This window comes from Anopheles cruzii, unplaced genomic scaffold (genome assembly GCF_943734635.1).
Source record: "Anopheles cruzii unplaced genomic scaffold, idAnoCruzAS_RS32_06 scaffold00316_ctg1, whole genome shotgun sequence".
In the NCBI taxonomy this organism is placed as follows: Eukaryota; Metazoa; Arthropoda; class Insecta; order Diptera; family Culicidae; genus Anopheles; species Anopheles cruzii.
This window is the reverse complement of record NW_026453935.1, coordinates 1-19,034: the sequence shown is the minus strand read 5'-3', so window position 1 is coordinate 19,034 and position 19,034 is coordinate 1. Positions and strand designations below refer to the sequence as shown.

At 49.1% G+C, this 19,034-nt stretch overlaps 4 protein-coding genes across 4 annotated transcripts; 1 reads left to right on the top strand and 3 right to left on the bottom strand.

Annotated features, from left to right (window-relative positions):
• Positions 1–1,826: 1,826 nt before the first annotated feature.
• LOC128276018 (uncharacterized) lies at positions 1,827–6,508 on the bottom strand. The gene is made up of 4 exons (XM_053014488.1): positions 5,826–6,508; positions 5,540–5,750; positions 5,252–5,419; positions 1,827–2,066 (listed from the first exon to the last, which is right to left on the bottom strand). Exons 1-4 carry the CDS (start codon positions 6,506–6,508, stop codon positions 1,830–1,832), a joined length of 1,299 nt encoding a protein of 432 aa, XP_052870448.1. The 3' UTR covers positions 1,827–1,829.
• Positions 6,509–8,177: 1,669 nt separating this feature from the next.
• On the top strand, positions 8,178–11,457 carry LOC128276020 (uncharacterized). The gene is made up of 7 exons (XM_053014490.1): positions 8,178–8,319; positions 8,386–8,632; positions 8,702–8,843; positions 8,910–8,992; positions 9,062–9,259; positions 10,519–10,785; positions 10,843–11,457. The coding sequence occupies exons 1-7, from the start codon at positions 8,212–8,214 to the stop codon at positions 11,046–11,048; spliced, it is 1,251 nt and encodes a 416-aa protein (XP_052870450.1). The 5' UTR covers positions 8,178–8,211; the 3' UTR covers positions 11,049–11,457.
• Positions 11,347–14,051, bottom strand: LOC128276019 (protein I'm not dead yet-like). Its single transcript, XM_053014489.1, has 7 exons — positions 13,597–14,051; positions 13,023–13,527; positions 12,892–12,956; positions 12,359–12,814; positions 12,191–12,288; positions 11,817–12,097; positions 11,347–11,754 (listed from the first exon to the last, which is right to left on the bottom strand). Exons 1-7 carry the CDS (start codon positions 13,662–13,664, stop codon positions 11,479–11,481), a joined length of 1,749 nt encoding a protein of 582 aa, XP_052870449.1. The 5' UTR covers positions 13,665–14,051; the 3' UTR covers positions 11,347–11,478.
• Positions 14,052–15,633: 1,582 nt separating this feature from the next.
• Positions 15,634–18,980, bottom strand: LOC128276021 (protein I'm not dead yet-like). Its single transcript, XM_053014491.1, has 8 exons — positions 18,881–18,980; positions 18,294–18,807; positions 18,138–18,220; positions 17,822–18,070; positions 17,543–17,749; positions 17,371–17,468; positions 17,028–17,308; positions 15,634–16,481 (listed from the first exon to the last, which is right to left on the bottom strand). The coding sequence occupies exons 1-8, from the start codon at positions 18,922–18,924 to the stop codon at positions 16,200–16,202; spliced, it is 1,758 nt and encodes a 585-aa protein (XP_052870451.1). The 5' UTR covers positions 18,925–18,980; the 3' UTR covers positions 15,634–16,199.
• Between the last annotated feature and the right edge of the window lie 54 nt (positions 18,981–19,034).

Genomic DNA, 19,034 nt, shown 5'->3' with positions numbered 1-19,034 from the left:
TTGCGTTCGTAAACGATCGCGTTGCCGCCGCGATCGCGACCGTCATCGTCAGCGCGTCTTGATCAATGATGGGTGCAATGTGATTGCGCGAAGAAACTGCTACAATACTACTGCGTGTAGTGGTTGTCGCGATCGCGACTGTCAGAAGCGCACCGCGTGCATAGTGGGCTTTATTTAATTCCGAGCTTGACCGCTTGTAGCTCCAGCTTTTGGCCCGTTAGCGAAAGAATAGTTTTTTTTGTGGGTCAGCCATGAGACTCTCCGAATGAGGGTGGGGCTGGAGACGATGTTTTCTCACCAGAAACACAACGCCCGATGATGGACATTGTGCTAATAGAGGAGTATTCCATGCATTCGTTTAACTGCGAGCATTCTCTGCAAAAACCCGGCCATTATGCAGATGTTCACCTTCTGATACCGATTTAAACCGTTAGGGACAGCGTTGGAATTTTTTATTGTGGGCAACCGAAGAACCTACGAAACCAAACTATTGTTAAGATCGTAACCTTCTTTCCGTCGCACTATCGGCGCATTCCTAAACATATCACAAAAAAGGCGCCGAAAGTTCACTTTTACGATCCCATCCCGGCAGCTAGGAACCTTTTCCCCCCCTAGTGGCGATCATCTGCTCATCATTAACGATTCCGATCGGCGGCCCGGGGCCAAAACGAAAAAAAACCTCCACCATCCACCAGGTGACCTTAATACGTTCGGCCCACTAATTAAACAACTTTTTCCCTCACTTACTTTCATTCGACCGGCTGGCCGGCTGGTGCTGTGGGCTCCACATTCGGCCTCTTGACATGCAACCAACACGATCGATCATTACTGGCTTCCTGCCGGGCGACCGGGCAGCAGTTCGGCCTCAGCAAGAAATTAGAGAAAATCGAGGCAAAAACAAGTTCTCCTGGTGGAACCACCAACCAACTAAACTAACATTCCGCCACCCCGCGGGACTCCCCGTCCGGGAGCGCCTCGCAAGGAAGTAAAAGTGTCCTCATTTTCATCGGCCACCGCCGAAAAAATGGGTCATCCAATCGGGCTCGTCTCATCGAGTGTGGCGCGTTGGTGATCATCATCATCAGCAGCAGCATATCAGCAACACCGAGCTGGCCGTAAACATCATCACCACCAGCGTCATCTGGGTCTGAGCGCAAATCCGAACGTCCTACGCGCCACTGCAACCGCCACTGCACACACACACAAATCTCTGCCACCCATTTTCCAACATGGCGCCCGCGGCTGCAGTCCAGGCCGCCGCAAAACCGGACTTGGCGCTTGGCTGGGGTACCCCCGATGGTGGTGTCACCAATACCAACGGCGGGCGAAGAACTGCAACCAGTCGCGGACAAAGCACCGCCGCCAAGAATGTGCAACAAAGACAAGACAAGATGCAGCGGCAGCCACCACGGAGCAAAGAAACCGACGCCGCCGTCGCTCGGATCTTTCTTTAATTCCTTCGTCGTTACCAGGAACCGCTTTACCCGTCGTGCCCCGGACCGGGCGTGTCGTGGGCTGCATATGCAACGAGTTCCGATACCGGAAAGAATCGTGAGCATCGAACGCCGCCACCGCTGGAATGTCGAATAATGAACGGGCCCAAATCGATTCGGGAAGGCTGGCGGCACATAGCTCCCGGCGCGCGGCATCGTCGTGGAATGACTAATCGAAAGATTTCCGTCGCCAAATCGTGCGCGACATTAGCAGGAGTCCGGCAGGGGGAAAATGTAGAAATGGATGCCTTTATTTCTCTACCGTTTTACGACTACGTCTACTGCCGCCGATGTCCTGTCTCGATGGGCGTCGTGCGCCTTCGCGCCTGCTGCACACTAAATCGTCGTCGGTGACGGGGTGCTGAGCGATGGATCCTCCAGGTGGCGGAAGTAGTCCTGCTCGAAGTCGTTGATCAGCTTCGACTGCTCCTGGTTGAAGTTCTGCTTTTTCAGCTGGTCGACGCTCAGCAGCAGCTTCTTGTAGTCGGCCAGCACCTCGGTGCGCTGTTTGCGGAGCTGTTTGATCTGCTTCTCGTACGTTATCCGTTCCTGGCGGGCACCGTCGCGCGTTTCCTGTGGGCGAGCGGGCGGCAAATGAGTCACTAAAAGTCGAAGTGGTCTACGGGCAACACGCAAGACAATATGTGGATGGTTCTGTAGTCTTGCTTTCATTTGATTTGGAGTCTTTCTGGTAAAAAACTAAGTCGAGTTAGAAACCTTGAACGGATTGAGTAGAGGGCTCGACTAGGGGTTTTAATGACTAATTTCATCCATTTATTGATGTTCAGTGGAAAGCAAACAGAAGTTTAGCTACTGAACGTTAGCATGATGTGTTGAAAAAGAAGTATATCTTCCTTTTGAATCGCTCTTTTGAGACGTTGAATTTTAGATTGAGGTTCTAAGAGCAAAATTTTAACATTTGGATTTAATCCCGTAGCCTAGTACGGCCATTGGTGGCCAAAAGTGAATTTAAGCACCGTGGAAACAAGTTTAGTTGAGGTTGGAGGTTTGAAGTTTTCAGTTTTGCACACCAATTTCGTTCGTTTTGGTCGATAATAAAGAAACTAGAGTACATTTTGTTATTTACAAACAATAATAACGCAATTTTTTATATGTTTTTATAATCAAATGCAAAATTAAGGCTGAGCAACGTAGTGTGAAGAATTTACCAGACATTATGCTTTCTCAGCTTGAAAGATGGCAGAAACCCTCGAAATAGACTAACCGAAAACTTCCGCCCCTATCTAAGGCCAATTCAAAAACAGAATAGTATTTTACTATGGGGATGCTTTGAAACATCCCTTGTTGTGAGAAACTGCTTTGGAGTGATGAATTTTTTAAATGATTCAACTATCCTAATAAGCAGTTGAAATTTTATGCTATCAGGTTGGGGAAAAAGAAATCGACGTTTTTTGCGTGAACTTCAAAAGTTTATTTAAGGTGTTCCGATGGTCCGATTTACGTCAAATATGCACCATTTAGTTGGAAAATTTGTTGCCTTTTTTAAATTATCTTCATAATGCCTCTCTTGTGGAAGGCTTCCTCGTTATTGGCGAAAAACGCTAACAATCTCTTTTCACAATCCGTTCTTGATCCCACTTTTTCATCACTTAAAAAATTTTGTAGTGGGCGAAAAAGGTGTCAATCGCTTAATGCAAGGTCCGGACTATACGGAGGATGCATTAAAACTTTTCAACCAAGCTCTCGGACTTTCTAGCGAGTCCCTAAAGACGTACGTAGCATTTCGTTGTCCTGGTGGAAAACAATACCTCTTCCGTTGGCCGATTCTGGTCGTTTATGGTCAATTGCCAGCTTCAAACAGTGCAGTTGTTGAGAGTAGGGATCTGAATTTAGTGTTTGGCTACACGGAAGCAACTCACAATAAACGATTCCTTTCAAGTCCCACCATATACCCAGTAGAACCTTCCTAGCCGTTATTCCTGGTTTGACCACCGGTTAAGCTGCTTCATCACGATTGGACCGGGATTGTTTTCACACAGGATTGTCGTATGTATTCCATTTCGCATCTCCAGTACTCTTCCGTTTAAGAAATGAGTCTATTTCATTCCGTTTGACCAAAACTTCGCAGATGGCCATTCGATCCATTATTTTTTTCGTGGTCAATTGATGTGACGCCCAAACATCGAACTTCTTCGTGAATCCAGTTTTGCGCAAATGACTTAAAACTGTTTGATGGTTAATCTTTAGCACCTGACCGATGCTCTGATTACTAAAATGTTGATGAACTTTGGTTATTTCTGTGATTTTATCGACATTTTCGACGGCGGGTCTGCCTATGCGAGGTGCATCTTTAACATAAAAAATAACCGAATCGAGTCAACGAAACCAAAATTACACATTACTAGCTTTTAGAATATTGGCACCATAATCACCATGCACAATTTCAGCGGTCTAGCTTGAATTTTCACCGTTTTCTAAGAAAAACTGTAAAATGTAACGAATTTTCTCTTAGTTGACCTCCATTGTTAACACCCTGTAACTTACAAATGAATGGAACAAACAATAAACAATGAATGCATATTTTCAAGTGTAAAGTATCAGCTTTAAAACGAGCCTAAACTTGAAACTGTACGATCGATACTTCGCGAGATATCGATCACAAAAGGCATCTGTCGTGAAAAACGTCGATTACTTTTTCCCCAACCTGATATATGAGGTCTAAATCAACATTTAGGAAATAAATTGCAATGGCATTATTGTCCTGGGATTAACTGTTTCAATAAAAGATACGAGTTGGTGACATTTCCTGGTCATACTGATTCGGAAGCTGGGCAAAACTTGACGATAGAAAATATCATTCAAGATGGAACAAGTTTTATTGGCGAAGATTTCACCGTACAACAGAATCTTATCCAGACCAGCCAACCATTGAGAACATCTGGCCATTCATGAACCATGGAGTACCTGAAAAGATCCTACTAAATTTAACAGTCTCGATGGTGCAAAGGTGCAAATTAGCTTGTTTTAAATACGTTTGGTTAATATATTTCTTTGGTATCAATGATCCCTGACTACAGCAAAGTTGTCATTTCGCCAAATACAGCAAAACTATCACCATCTTATATCATATTTTTGATTGATTTTTGATTGAATCAAGTAAATTTGTCAACCTCGTATTTTTCGCAAAATCTAATCTAAAATCTTCTAAATCTTGAACTAAACTTCGTTTTACTTTTCAATGTTTGGAACAATTGTGTGAGTTTTTGTAGTTGATTAAGACACTGTCTAGTTACTGTCTGGTTAAAAACAAGTGTTTTTAAATAATTTACCACAAACAATATTAAGCCTAATGATTCCTATTGTTCAGTTCATACATGTTCCTTTCCTTATTTTGATAATCAGAAAGAGATTTTATAATTTTGCTCCATATGTTTATTGATGAAATGAAATACCTTCTTTTTACTTTATCTTTTCATATCTCGTACGTTACTTATATTTGTTAATTTAAATTATTCAATGCTTTTAAAATGATTTCAATCTACGGCTTGTGTACTAATTTAATTAAAAATTGGCATATAATTTGACCATCCAAACAGCTATTTTTACTTAATTATTACCAAATAATAATACTCAAATGATTATTAATTATCTGATACCAAACAAAATTAACTAAAAGTGATAAGCTTTTGACTCATAAATGGTAGTTTACGTTCGACAGTTAGACCGTATTTGGTGTCCTTCCAAATAATAATAATTAACGTACAGTAACAACACTAGCAAACATAACAAACCGGTACCTTCTCCGAGTCGTTCGCAATGTTCAGCTTGATGCGCAGATTCTCGGCCTCCTCGTGCGCCTTGTACAGCCGCTTCTCCTGCGTCTGGTTGATCTGCGCCAGATTCCGTATCTCCGATCGGGCCCCATACAGCTCCTTCGCCGCGTTGTTCAGCTGGACGTCCTTCTCCTGCCCAAAAAAGGCCCAACGACAAACCAACCCGAAATGTACAATACCGTACCGTCAAGAGAACTGAACTTCTATTGGGCTTTCTAATGCCATCGGAGCAGGGGCTTGGCAGGGGCTTACCTTCAGCAGTTTGTCCAGCTCCAGGTTACGTTCCTCGAACTTTTTCACCGTCCGCTCGAGAGCCCCGTTCTTCGTCAGTAGCTGCTCCTTCAGCGCCTCCAACTGCTTCAGGCGGTCCAGCGCCAAATGCAAGTCCTTGACATTAGCCTCGTTCTGCTTCTGGCTCGACTCCATCTCCGTCTGCAGGATGGCGGCCTTCGACTTGAGGAATCTGTGGATCGTGTCGAACCATGTTTAGGTGTGTCGTGGGTGGCTTCCCCCTCACCCTCCCCCCCGCCCGCCTTACTTGATCAACCCCTCCGTGCTGATGTTCTTCTTCTCGAGCACCTTCGGTACGACGTCGGCCATGTTTTTGCTCAAATTCCGTGCCGATGACGTCACCGACTTGCTGGCAACGAGCGTCCCGGTTCCGGGTGGACCACCACCACCGGCGACCCGTTGCCCCGCGCCAGCTGTCACCTTCCGCTGCTCGACGGAGACGGTCGTGACCTTCACCAGCTGAAGTTGCTGTTGTTGCTGCAGCTGAAGGTTGTTGGTGCCGCTGCTGCGAAGGTGCTGCTCTTCTTGGATCGCGTCGCACCGGATCTCGGTGAGGGTCGTCGTCGTGGCCGGTTGTTCACCGGCCCGCGCATGTTCCTGCTCGCTCTCGCTAACCACCGTGGCAAAGAACCCGATCGCCGACCTCCGATCGTCGCCCGTTCCTTCCTGTTCCGGTTCGTCGTCCGTCGTGGCCCGCTCGGTCTCCCGGTCCGTCACCGTCTCGGTAGACGACGGGCTCTCGTCGACGGCCGCCACCACCACCGCCATCGAGCCACCGTTGTTAAGCTTCTTCATACCGTGCCGCAACCGACGCTTCGTCGTCATCCAGCTGACGTTTTCGTTCAGCTCGAACAGTCCCCGTGACTTGGCGTTTATTTCTTCGTTCAACCGGAACAGAACCCGTTCCCGTTCCAGCAGCACCGGATCCATGGCCGATGGAGATGGCCGGGCCACGAAAATTCGAAACCCTACCGCGCACCGCACTCGCAGATGACCCTTCGTCAACTCAGCAGACCGTGGACCTCAGATTCAGATCCCTTGATTTCTGTAGACTCCCGCGCGAAGGGTGGCCTCCAGGGAAGCACCCGGGTTAATGGTGTGTTGGTTCCGTTTCGACGCGTCACAGCCGACTGGCGTGGCGTTAGCTTTTGGGTGGCTTCTCGCTTCTTTCGAGCGGTTTCCCTAGAGATAGACGCCGTTGCCCGGGGAAACTTTGCGGTAACCGGAGGCGACCCATGGCCTGTTTGTTTACACCGCCAAACATCGAACGGACCTGTTGAGCCGGCTGCCGCCGCGGCCGCCGATTGCGTGTCACGTCGCCGACAGTTGACACGAACGAACCGGGACCGGCCGTTATGTTCCGATTGGGGGCGATATGTTGTCCGCATCTCGCCGTCACACGTAGCCGTGGGCGTCCTGGATTTTTCTATGCACGCCAGAGCAGCACACAGAAATAAACAGAATGTGACGAAGCAAACGAATCGAGTCAAGACCCCAACGCTTAGGAAATTGAATAAAACTTGGGTCGTTCGATGCGATGATTTTTGAAAGGTTTGGGATTGCGGATTGCACTCACATCACGATATATTTAAACAATATTCGAGAATATTTTTCTGAAGAAACTTTAAAACGGCTTTTTACATGACAGTGTACGATACAGTCACAATATGCATTTAATTCACACCTTAAAAGATGCGTTACTTGTTTATGTCAACAATGGAAGTCACCAAAAAGAAAATTGGGTACATTTTACAGTTTTTCTTTGATAGAGGCGAAAATTCAAGCTAAGACCGCTGAAAATATACATGGTATTTATAATGCTGATGCTCTAACAGCTAGTTACGTTAATTTTGGTTTCACCGATTCGGTTCAGTTATTTTTTATTTTTGCACAAAGCTGAATTTAGAAAAAAAGTCGATGTTGGCAATTGATCGATAGTCGGTGAGCAGCAATTGAAACTGTTGCTAATAATTGATTTTATTATGTGTTAATTACATAATGAATCTTGTTTAATGTATTTTCTAACATCGCAAGTCCTCCAATTACATCACGAAATGATTATATTTAATTTACAACTGTGCTGTATAGTTAGTCGAAGGAAAATACACAAATTATACAGGTTATAGAGAGCTGTAAACAGTATCTATTAAAGATACATTATTTAAGCTAATATTTGCAGTCATTTTTGCAGTCAAGTTTTTTTAATGTACATACATTACGTGAACTGGCTGCAAAACAAAAATCAAAATCAACAAAGAAAATATTCAATTTTCACATTTTAAGATTCAGTTACGCAAGTGAGTGATTTAAAATCAATGGTTGAAACAAACGAAAGGCGTGTAGCGAATTGCCGTCATTGATTTTACCCGAAACCTATCTGTTTCTTAATTGCTGTGGCCAGTAAATTGGAACCGCCACAGAAATGGTCCAATGGCCCAGCTCGACATCGTAGTCGATCTCTCTTATCGTTATCTCACCACACCTTGTCACTGATTACAGCTTGTAATTGCTCCATCGCGAAGTTGATTTATTACGCCTGTCACTGTCAGTGAAACCGCGTCAGTGGAGAAAGTGTTGCGCTAGCTGGATAATTCACAACTTTACAATCCCCGTGGGCGACACAAAAACACACCATGAATCTACTCTTCGGCCTGATGGTGCTGGCCTCGCACGGAGTCCTTCGAACCGGAGCCCAGCTGGAGCTCACCAATAACTACGTCTGCACCGAGGACTTTTGTGATGTGGGCCCATCAGCGCGCATTTTGCAACTTCCGACCCTGATAACAGTTCTACTTCCTGTCCCTCAGAACTACCGAGAGAACAACGAGTGTGAACCGCTGCGGATCGCTTGCCGGGCGATGAATGCGACCCACAACGGGATCATCTTCCCGTCGGCCACACCGTGTTCCTGCTGCCGGACGTGCATCGAGAACCTGCGTCTCGGCGACGACTGTTCCGTGGGCGGGCTGGGATTTCCGGTACCGGCCGGTATCTGCGGTCCCGGACTGTACTGCAAGGTGGCGGACGGGGACGAGCATCCAACCTGTCAACCGAGTACGTATCCTGCGCGCGCCACTCCAGACTTAACCACTGATCCCCATTCACTCCCTCTCCCCGGCACAGTGTTGGAGTCCAGCAAATGCTACACGGCTCAGAAGGAATTTGACGATCAGCGCCAGGCAGGACTGATCGGCCATCTAATGCAGCGCCCGGAGTGCGATGCGGACGGCAATTATCAGCCCGTTCGATGCATCCCCGGACAGACGTATGCGGGTGTCAAATGGCTGCCACGAGGGCATCTCACTCACTGTCGCTCTGTCTCTCTTCCCAGGTGCTACTGCGTCGATGAAGATGGACAGCGCATCTTTGGTGAGGCGGTCCACACGGCCAACATCCAGATATCGATGAGATGCGGTAGGGGCTCGAGGTTCAGGGGCTAAAGGGGTGATACGCTAATGATTGGGGCTGTCTCCCACTTTGCAGAGTGTTCCCGATTGGCCGGGAAAGCCCGCAAGCTGCTCAACTCTCCGTACCCGGTGCTAACGTCGCGGTGCGACTCGAAAGGCTCGTTCGATCAGCTGCAGTGCGTCGATCAGATGTGTGTCTGCGTTGACATGCACACCGGTCAGCCTACGTCGGACCTTCGCAATGTTACCAGGGGTCTCTCGACCCTACCATGCTGTAAGTAGTAGCGGGTGTTTGTCGTAGTAGAAGCCTGTTTGTCCCACACACCCTACTAGGTTGTTCATTCAGTTCATTAAGTCCATAAGAAGGACACATTTTTAAGGTTTGAAACATACTTTATTATTCAGTATGGTCTCCCTGAACTTCAATACACTTCCCTAAGATGAGATTTCGGAAGGTCTTCAAAATAAGTTTCCGCGACTGCTATGACGTCATCATTTAATGAAAAACGCTTTCTGAGCACGATTTTTTTATGGTCTGAAAACAGATGGAAGTCGCTTGGGGCCAAATCTGTTGAATACGGTGGATGCTTCAACAATTCGAATTTAAGTTCAAGGATTTTTGCCATTTTCAAAATGCTCTTGTGGCACGGCGCAAAGATATGTCTTGATGAAAAAGGATTTGTTTCTTCTTCAAACCGGGTCTTTTTTCACGAATTTTCACCGTGAGTTTGTCTAATAGTTTACAACTGTAATCTAAATTTATTGTTTTACCAGTTTGCGAGTGATCCGAAAACAAAATTCCATTCGTTTCGGAGCCGAAGAAACAGGTTCAAACAACTCTTTAGCCTCTTGTTTTAATTCAGAATCATATTGATAGACCCGAGTCTCATCCACAGTGATGATTTAATGCACAAAATCCACTTTATCCTTTCGAAAAAGCTCAAAATGTTGAGGAGAATCTTGCATTCGAATGCGTTTTTGATCCATTTTTACCGAATGCGGCACCCATTTTGCAAACAGCTTTCTGAAACCCAAATTTTCATTCAAAAAATTGGTTATACTGCTTAATCTGATGGCTAGGTCTTATACTAAATCTCTGTCAGTGATTCGACGATATTCTAATACGATATCCTGTATTTTTTTTTACGATTTGAGGTATTGTTTCTGTTTTTTGGCGTTTTTAACATTGATCGTCTTGAAGCTAGTACGACCACGTTTTAACTCAGAAAGGCCTCTTTTTATTTTCCAATTAAAGGTGAAGAATCCTTATAGACTTTTAACATTCGTTCGTAAATGTCCTTTGCTTTTAAACCTTCCAAAAATAATAATTCGATCACTGCACGATACCTGATTTTTTCCGTTGAAAAAAATACTGTGACACGTCGATACTAAATGGCTTGTAAAACAAAATTAAGTAACGGATTTAAATGAAATTTCACATATGTTCACATGAAGAGTGTACCAACATAACCGCCCTCTGGTATCGAACGCTAAAACTTAATGAACGCCCTAGTAATTCGTGGCTCTTCTCAGTCGACAGGAGACTCCACGAAAACACCACCTACCTGCGGGACTGTGAGAACGTCAAACTGACCCAACTGTACGACATCAGTGAGTATCGGGCGAACGATTACAACGTGCTCGAGTTCGACCGGGACATCTGCCAGCCGGATGGGTACTACGAGCGCGTCCAGCGTCACCCGGCCGGGCACTTCCTGTACTGCTCGGACCGGGACGGGGCCATGATCGAGAACTACCAGGCGCCCGCGAACACGCGCCTGGCTGCCACCATGACCTGCAGTAAGTACGCCCAATCTTGGCCCCCTGCGCGACTTCCTAACAACATTTTTCCCACAGAGTGTGCCAGGGCTCGGAAGTTGCTGGTGGACAGCAAAAGTCTAGACGTTCCGGAGTGCTGCCCGAACGGTAACTACCGCAGTTTGGCCTGTCGGCGGGGCGAGTGCTACTGCGTGGACGAGGACGGCAACCAGGTTGGGATCGAGCGACCGGAAAAGGATAAACGCAATCTGCCGTGCTACAACGGAGGTGACTTCTGTGCCTGAGTCGCCACAACGTGACCGACGCCACGTGGGTGGAATCTAAATGAGTCGCCCCGACACGTGGCGTTCATCAGGGGCCCATGATCGATAGATAAGACGGGCGCAGCAGGCAACATTGTTGCAACCTGGGTTGGCAATGAATTCACGTTCTCGACGAATATGTTTACGGAACCGTTTCATTTACCAGCTGAATGGCCCCAGCCGTTGGTATTGTGTACAATTTGTTTCTATTTATACATCATTGCCATTTTAAAGAAGAAACTCCAGCACGCTCCACATTGCAAGAGGGCATCGTCAGGCATTCGTTAAATAAAGTTAATTTTATTAAACTCTGCCTTAATGACTACAACAATGTAAAAAAACAATGGCTTACATCGAATGGCACGCGCGATAAAAATAAAAAAACCTAAAGGAATACATTTCCAACAGCGTCTCAATACAAGGAATCGTTTCGATGGCGAGCCCACTCCGGGAACGTGGCCAGCTCCGGATAGATGACCGCGCCCCACGTCGGGAAGCTGGCCCACATGACGAGCAGGGTGACCACCGACGGACCGATACCGGCCACGGCCATGTCCTTGATGCGAATGCTGCCCACTCCCGCGACGATCGCATTCGGCGGTGTCCCGACGGGCAGATGGAACGAGAAGCTACAGACCATCGCCACCGGAAACATCAGGTACAGTGGATGAATTTCAATCGCGATCGCCTGCAGAAGCAAAGTGCCGTCGTTTAGCGCCGTACTCGTACCATATGAGGAGCAAACCTTACCACTTCGGCCAACACCGGCAGCACCACGTTGCAGATGGCCACGTTTGACGTAAATTCCGTCAGGAACTCACCGACCATACAGAGCACGAACAGTAGCAGCAGCGGTGGTAGAACCTTCAGCCCGGCCAACGATTGGCCCAGGAGGGCAGACATCCCGGACACCCGGCCACCCTCAGCCAGGGCGAAGCCACCTCCGAGCAGGAACAGTAAACTCCAGGGCGTTTTTTGGTTAATGAAACGCCACGTGAGCAGCCCGGAAGACGGTTTTTTGGGGAGTTTGCCTACGAAAAACGAGAGAGCGAGCCGGTCGAGTGGTGAATTTCGGAAGCACGCGAGGTGAAAAGCTCATACGCGGAAGCTTTCAAGCAACTCACCAGCGCCCTTGCGGCAGAACGACAAACAACTCCAATCGGCGGGAACGATAAAAAGCATGATGACGATGAAAATGGCGGGAGTGGCGTCTTTGATTTTGCTAAGCGGGAACCACGTGGTGGTGGTGTAAATTATTCTGCCATTCACGCTATGCTTCAAAAGTTACTTACATGCCAGGGATGAGGTCCGCCCAACCGCTTACGAAGCCGGGCTCGCGGGTGAAGTACAGCACCACGGATAGGACGAAGAAAAAGGCGACCCCGATTTCGTGCGAAGACATGGGCCCCAGCTCCCGGTACCGTTGCTCGATGACACGCTTGGCCACGGCTTCTCCCTCGGGTCCAATGTTGGCGGCCTTCGCTTCTTCGCTTTTCGGTCTGAAAAGTCCCATAAACAGCCACTGCAGGTACAGCCAGGTGAAGAACGTGTACACCAGCATTCCGGGCACGTTGTAGAACATAAACTTCGGGAAATCGATCCCGGGAGCATCCGGGAACCGGCTCTCGTAGATGCCCTTCAGCGTAAGGTTCGTTCCCGATCCTACAATCGTACCGCAGCCACCGCAGGTCGCCGCGTAGGCCGTTCCGATGTAGTAGCAAAGGGTGATCTTCGTCGGCCGAGGTGTGCTGGAAAACGCGGACCAGAAGTGTCAGACAACAGTGGCCGGGACAAGGATCTCCGGGACATCGGACCGCCTTCTTACCTGTCTTCGTCGGAGACCGCACTTTCGATCGATTTCGGCCTATCGTACATCTTGCACAGTCCTTGCTGGAAAGGGTAACGGTTCGCCGTCAACAAGGTCGTTCCGATCTCTGCCGAGGTCCCATTACTTACCGCTTCCAGCTCCTCGAGGACCGCCTGTACGATCGGGCACATCATCGCCACCGTGGCCGTGTTCGAGATCCACATCGAGACGAACATCGTAACGGCGGTCAGTCCGAACGTTAGCCGCCGTTGGCTGCAGCCGATCACAGAGATCACTTTCAGGGCGACTCGTTTGTGCAGATTACAGTACTCGACCGCCAGTGCCATCACGATCCCCCCCACGAACATCATCATTGTGTCCTTCATGTACATCATACAGGTCTGATTCGTTCCGAGGATGCCCATCATTGGGAACAGCACGATCGGCAGCATAGATGTGATCGGCAGGGGAAGCGCTTCCGTGATCCAAAATACGGCCATCACGGCGACGACATACATACACCGGAACGGGGGTGTCGTGTCGTACAGGAAGATACCCCCGGCAAGACATGGGACCGCCAGCACCAGTAGCGTCTTCCAGTACACGCCCATAAACAGCCACCACCGGCGGCAACATCCCTGTGGTCGATCCGGCCTGTCGGAGATCAATCGGCACAATTAGGAATCTCCGGAACTGCGCCTCCCCGCGGGGATCACTACTCACGCCGTCTGCTCGATCGGCAGCGTCAGGAGCTCCTTGCTGCGCGCCGCCATCTCCGTCGGTTGCGACATCGCTCAGCGTCCGCGGAAACACACAAAGCACCGAAACTGTTCGCACACACAATCGTTCAATTAAGCCGAGCCGACCCCGATGTGCACCCCGAATCCCTTTAGGCGCAAGAGTGCGCGCGCGCGTGATCCGATCCGTCACCGTCCGCCGATGTGCCGCAACTGGCCGCGTTCTGTGTTTGGCCGCGGCACGCGGCAACAGTTACGCGCACTTTACGCTCGGCGCTCGAATTGCTCTTTTATCACACGCGGTGTCGGTGTCCCTACCACCCCGCCCGAAATTGTTGCCACTGACCGGAACTATTTGTGCCACTAATCCGACACCCGTTCACCCGCCCGTGTCGTCGTCGGGTGTCTCTCTTTCACAGCAGCAGCGCAACCTTCGATCGGTCCCCCCCTAAACCACACACGGTTCCTTGCGAGCCGACGGAAGCTGAATGAACGGTGTCGGTGCTGAGCGTCTTGCTAAAAGGCATCCTTCCTGATACCGAGCCGAGCGTCGAGCGCCACAAGCCACAGCTGTTCAAATGTGTTCGAAGGGCCGATCGAACAGTGACGCGGGTTGGGTTCACGCCGGATAGTGGGGATGTCCACTGCGACCACGGTAGCCCCTTATCGCGCAACTCACTGTGACCGCCATCGCTCATCGACCTAATTTTGAAAACTATTATAAGGTTAAGAGCCGGAGTGGAGTCGGCTCGTTCCGTCCAATCTGGCTCGATTGGCAAGATAATCAGTATCATCGGGGGCTCCGTTCACATTCCGCAATCGTTTCGAATGTCAGATAAGTTGCGTCCTCAGCGAGAAACGACTGTGACGTCGATTGATTAAGCGAAAGGTACACTTTCCTATTCTATATTTACCAGCACGATCGAAGTAGTAACTTACCGATCGACCCACGGACACTCGGATCGTCGCGCGTTTCCTGTCGATTGCCCAAGGCGACAAATCGCCACCACTCGATCGCGTTATCGCACGTGCGCAAGTTCGACGGCTTGTCGTAATGATGTCACAGAATTTCGGCAGCTTCCTTGACCCCCGTCGGTGGTCAAGTTCATCGCGGTCTAGTTGCCCAGTACGGTACTTTAGCACGCGGTTCCAGCCCCGACCCGAGCCAGCCAGCAAAGGACAACCGCGACCAACGAGGATCAGCGAGCGCGCGTTGCGATCGGAACCGAGTCAAAACAGGAAACACGTTTACGCGGGTCATTAAACGTCATTGATCCAGCGGCCTGACCTCGGCTGATGTAAGTTTAAGTTCAGGCACGTAAACTTCGCCGGCCGCTAGCGGCTCGTGCGATACGTACGAGGTTATGAATATTTTTGACAAACCCCTTTGGAGGAGGAGTTGGTACTTGCAATTAGTTCCGTAATTTTGTTCGGCTGTGTATCGATCGTCAGAAAGCGCAATGATGGCTGTGCAATGCACACAGCAACACCCCGACCCCCGAGAGAGCATAACGCAGGCCGAGGGGTGTTAACACGACAAGCATATTTACCAAACAACCCGCGCCTTGTTTTTCAAAGGCAGGGAAATTATAATTTATTTCTATCGATCTCGCAGATCACGCTGATTGCATACGCCAAAGGCGCGTTCGCCTTCGTCGTCATTCGGGATAGTTTTTGTTTTCATGTAATAATGTTGTTGTTTATCGTTTTGCGGGGCCCATTTACAACCTTGTTTTGACCACAAACAGACCCGAACACCCAAGAGGTTCTACGGATCATGTGGGAAAAATGATTGAAAATATTAGAAGCGAACGTGCTTCGGCTCGCTAATTTGTACCTACCGGGATTAGAATAGGGAACCCTTTTCCAAATGTTGAAAAGGGCTAACCGGAACTCGCATAACACCACTCGCTGGTACACTGGGCGGAACGTTCGATGGCGGTGTAACCTTCGGCAGTCGTTCCGTGTGACGTGATTCTTCATAACAAAGCCTTCACTTCAAAACATTCGTAAACAATCGTTGTATATTTATTGTACGTATGTCTTCTCCTGCACTCCAACACTCTGCTCACATCATGCAATGTCAGCGGTGTGCGTTTCCGATCGCTTTCTCCCCCTCTCTCTCTTTATTTCTTCGGGACAAAATATTTATAATCAACATGTCGTTTTGTCTAGACACTCGCGTCTCGAAGAAGCGCAGCATGGTTTCGTTTCTACTCTACTAAACACTAAGGTCGTTTGTTGTTCGCTGGCTGCGCGTCACCGCCTTGGTAAGGCTTGCGCCTTTCGCGCTTTGCTGAAATAATTTCGCTATGGAAGACCGACATGAAACTGTACACGCTAATGCAAAGTACCAAGTGATAAGTACCACGCACGAAAGTTCAAGTACTTTTCCTCGCCGATAGGTAGCAAACTAAAACGGAGTATCCTCGTCCACACGGCGGCAGTATTAAATCCGGTCCGGTCTGTAAATGCACATTCCCCCACATCGGCGCTCCCCGCACGTTTGGCACACACACACCTTTTTGGTACGTAACACTTCTAATTGTCTCCTCTAACTTTTTGCTACTGAAGTACTTCCGAAACACCTTAGTTTAGCGTGGCGTTCAGCACGACCGGCCGGGCCCAGTCGGGGAAGGTGGCCAGCTCCGGGTACACGACGGCGCCCCACGTCGGGAAGCTGGCCCAGATGACGAGCAGCGTGAATATCGACGGACCGATGCCGGCCACGGCCATATCCTTGATCGCAATGTTACCGACACCGGCCACGATCGCATTCGGTGGCGTTCCCACGGGCATGTGGAACGCAAAGCTACACGACATCGCGGCCGGGAACATCAGATATAGCGGATGAATCTCGATCGCGATCGCCTGCAGAAGCAAGAATTGGAAGCGTTAGAATAGGGTGCGGTTTAACTGGCGGTCTATGCTTGTTCTCTGTGGTTACAATGCTCCAAAACTAACTTGCAGCCAATACAAATCCGACTGAATAAAATTCTCAAAATGATCCTTAATTTACACTGGAGAACACCAACGAATCTTGTCCTAAACCTTACTGGTGCGCAAAGACTATCGTTCGAAATTGACAAACTAAAAGAAGTCTTAATCAACAGACGTAATGATTCTATCCACCCAACAATTTGAGAGTTAATTATCTGAAGTTTTCAAATTTAACTAATTTTAAGATGTTGTTAGTTATAAGTAGGATAAAACGACTCAATGCCACGTGGCATAACATATAATTTAAATAGATTTAAATCGAAACATTTTCTTTTGAATCTTTTTGATACCTTAGACTTATTAAATAGCTGCAATCCTAATGTGGAATATCTTTATGCTCTTATGTAACCAAGCATTTATGTCTAATAAAGATTCGATGTAATAAAAAAAATGGCGGTCTTGCCGGCGAATTCGTACCATTTCTGCCAGCACGGGCAAAATCACGTTACAGATGGCCACGTTCGAAGTGAATTCTGTGAGCGTTTGGGCCGTCAGACAGACGACGAACAGTAGCAACAGTGGAGGGAGCGTTTTCAGCCCGGCCAACGATTGTCCCAAGAGAGCGGACATTCCGGACACGCGGCCACCCTCGGCCAGGGCGAAGCCACCACCGAGCAGGAAGATTAGACTCCATGGAACTTTCTGGTTGATGAACTTCCACGTGATCAGCCCGGACGTAGCCTCGGTCGGAAGGCGGCCTGAAGGAAGGACAGTAACATATAAGTCGACCGATCGATTGATGGCGAACTCCTGCGATTACCTGGATTGCTGCGGCAGAACTTCAAACACCGCCAGTTGGCCGGGATCATGAACAGCACAATCACGATAAACATGGCCGGAGTGGCATCCTTAATCTTACTGCAAGAAGCCAGAACAAGTCACGTATTAATTGCGCTTTCAGTCGAGCAACTTCCGGTCGTTCTGGGACTTACACGGTGTGTAGTACATCCGCCCAGCCAGTGATAAAGCCTGGCTCGCGGGTGAAGAACAGCACGACGGCCACGACGAACAGGAACGCTACGCTCTTCTCGTGCGACGTCATCGGTCCCAGCTCCTTGTAGCGGGTCTCAATCACCCGCTTCGCAACCGCTTCTCCCTCGGGCCCGATATCGGCCGCCTTCGCTTCTTCGCTGTTCGGTCTGTTCGGGACAAGCAAAACAGTGATTCCAGTTCGCTATTCCGTGTGCGATTTTCCGGCCTCCGGATCCTACCTAAACATGCCCATGTACAGCCACTGAAGGTAGACCCATGTGAGAAACGTGTACAGCAGCATTCCGGGCACGTTGTAGAACATAAACTTCGGGAAATCAATCCCCGGTGCGGTTGGGAATCGGCTCTCGTAGATACCCTTGAACGTGAGGTTTACGCCCGAACCGACGATCGTACCACAGCCGCCGAGCGTGGACGCGTAGGCTGCTCCCAGGAAGTAGCAGAGTGTCGTCTTTGTCGGCCGAGGAGGTCTGGAGGAAGGAGGAAAAGGTAGTCGTTTAGAAACCGAATTGAAACAACGCTCCGGTGTCCACTCACTCGTCATCCAGCTTATCCTTGCCCAGCATGCCTTCCTCTTCGCCCGTCTTCTTCCTCCGTTCGTACATCTGGCAGAGTCCTTGCTGTAAGAATATGGTGCGCAAAAAGGAATATTATTTCTCGTCCCCGTTTGCACTATGTCTCTGCGCTACGTACCGACTCCAGTTCCTCCAGGACGGCCTGCATGATCGGACACATCATCGCCACGGCGGCCGTGTTGGAGATCCACATCGAGACGAACATCGTGACGGCGGTCAGTCCAAAGTTAAGCCTCCGCTGGCTGCATCCAATCACCGAGATCACCTTCAGGGCGACCCGTTTGTGCAGGTTGCAGTACTCGACGGCCAGGGCGATAATGATACCACCGATAAACATTAACATCGTCTCCTTCATGTACATCATACACGTTCGATCGGTTTCGAGGACTCCCAGCACCGGGAACAGCACGATCGGCAGCATGGATGTCACGGGCAGGGGCAGCGCTTCCGTAACCCAGTACAGTGACATCAGAACCACCACGAACATACACCGGTAGGCCGGCGTGGTGTCGATGAGAAAGACGAGGCATGCGATCAGGGGTGCCACGATCACCACCATGCTCCGCCAGTAGGCTCCGATGTATTTCGTCGTTCGCCTGCCGCACCCGACACGCGGTGCCGCCGCTGACTCTCTGGAAAAGACGAGACGAGAAAGTACAATTAATTCGAGGTCGTAATTAAGTCACACTCCATTTGGATACGTACAGCGCAACCGCTTCCTCCATCTGCAGTTCCTTTTGATCAGCCATTTTGGACGGGGTTTGGCCTGGGGCCTAGGCGATCATATGCCCGCTCACGTCACTCTGCAAGAGGAAAACGAGTAATTAAAACACCAGACTGGAAGTGTTGACGTTAGCGA

Bases quoted from the DNA above. Each gene is read 5' to 3' on its own strand.
- LOC128276018 (XM_053014488.1), bottom strand. From the start codon at position 6,508: ATGGATCCGGTGCTGCTGGAACGGGAACGGGTTCTGTTCCGGTTGAAC. The intron at 5,751-5,825 runs GTAAGGCGGGCG...CACGATCCACAG, and splicing joins AGCACGGAGGGGTTGATCAA to ATTCCTCAAGTCGAAGGCCG. The intron at 5,420-5,539 runs GTAAGCCCCTGC...TTTTTTGGGCAG, and splicing joins AGCTGGACAAACTGCTGAAG to GAGAAGGACGTCCAGCTGAA.
- LOC128276020 (XM_053014490.1), top strand. From the start codon at position 8,212: ATGAATCTACTCTTCGGCCTGATGGTGCTGGCCTCGCACGGAGTCCTT. The intron at 8,633-8,701 runs GTACGTATCCTG...TCCCCGGCACAG, and splicing joins GCATCCAACCTGTCAACCGA to TGTTGGAGTCCAGCAAATGC. The intron at 10,786-10,842 runs GTAAGTACGCCC...TTTTTCCCACAG, and splicing joins GGCTGCCACCATGACCTGCA to AGTGTGCCAGGGCTCGGAAG.
- LOC128276019 (XM_053014489.1), bottom strand. From the start codon at position 13,664: ATGTCGCAACCGACGGAGATGGCGGCGCGCAGCAAGGAGCTCCTGACG. The intron at 12,815-12,891 runs GTAAGAAGGCGG...CGCGTTTTCCAG, and splicing joins GCGGTCTCCGACGAAGACAG to CACACCTCGGCCGACGAAGA. The intron at 12,098-12,190 runs GTGAGTTGCTTG...CGTTTTTCGTAG, and splicing joins GTTCTGCCGCAAGGGCGCTG to GCAAACTCCCCAAAAAACCG.
- LOC128276021 (XM_053014491.1), bottom strand. From the start codon at position 18,924: ATGGCTGATCAAAAGGAACTGCAGATGGAGGAAGCGGTTGCGCT. The intron at 18,808-18,880 runs GTACGTATCCAA...CGTCTTTTCCAG, and splicing joins ATGGAGGAAGCGGTTGCGCT to AGAGTCAGCGGCGGCACCGC. The intron at 18,221-18,293 runs GTACGTAGCGCA...ATATTCTTACAG, and splicing joins TCCTGGAGGAACTGGAGTCG to CAAGGACTCTGCCAGATGTA.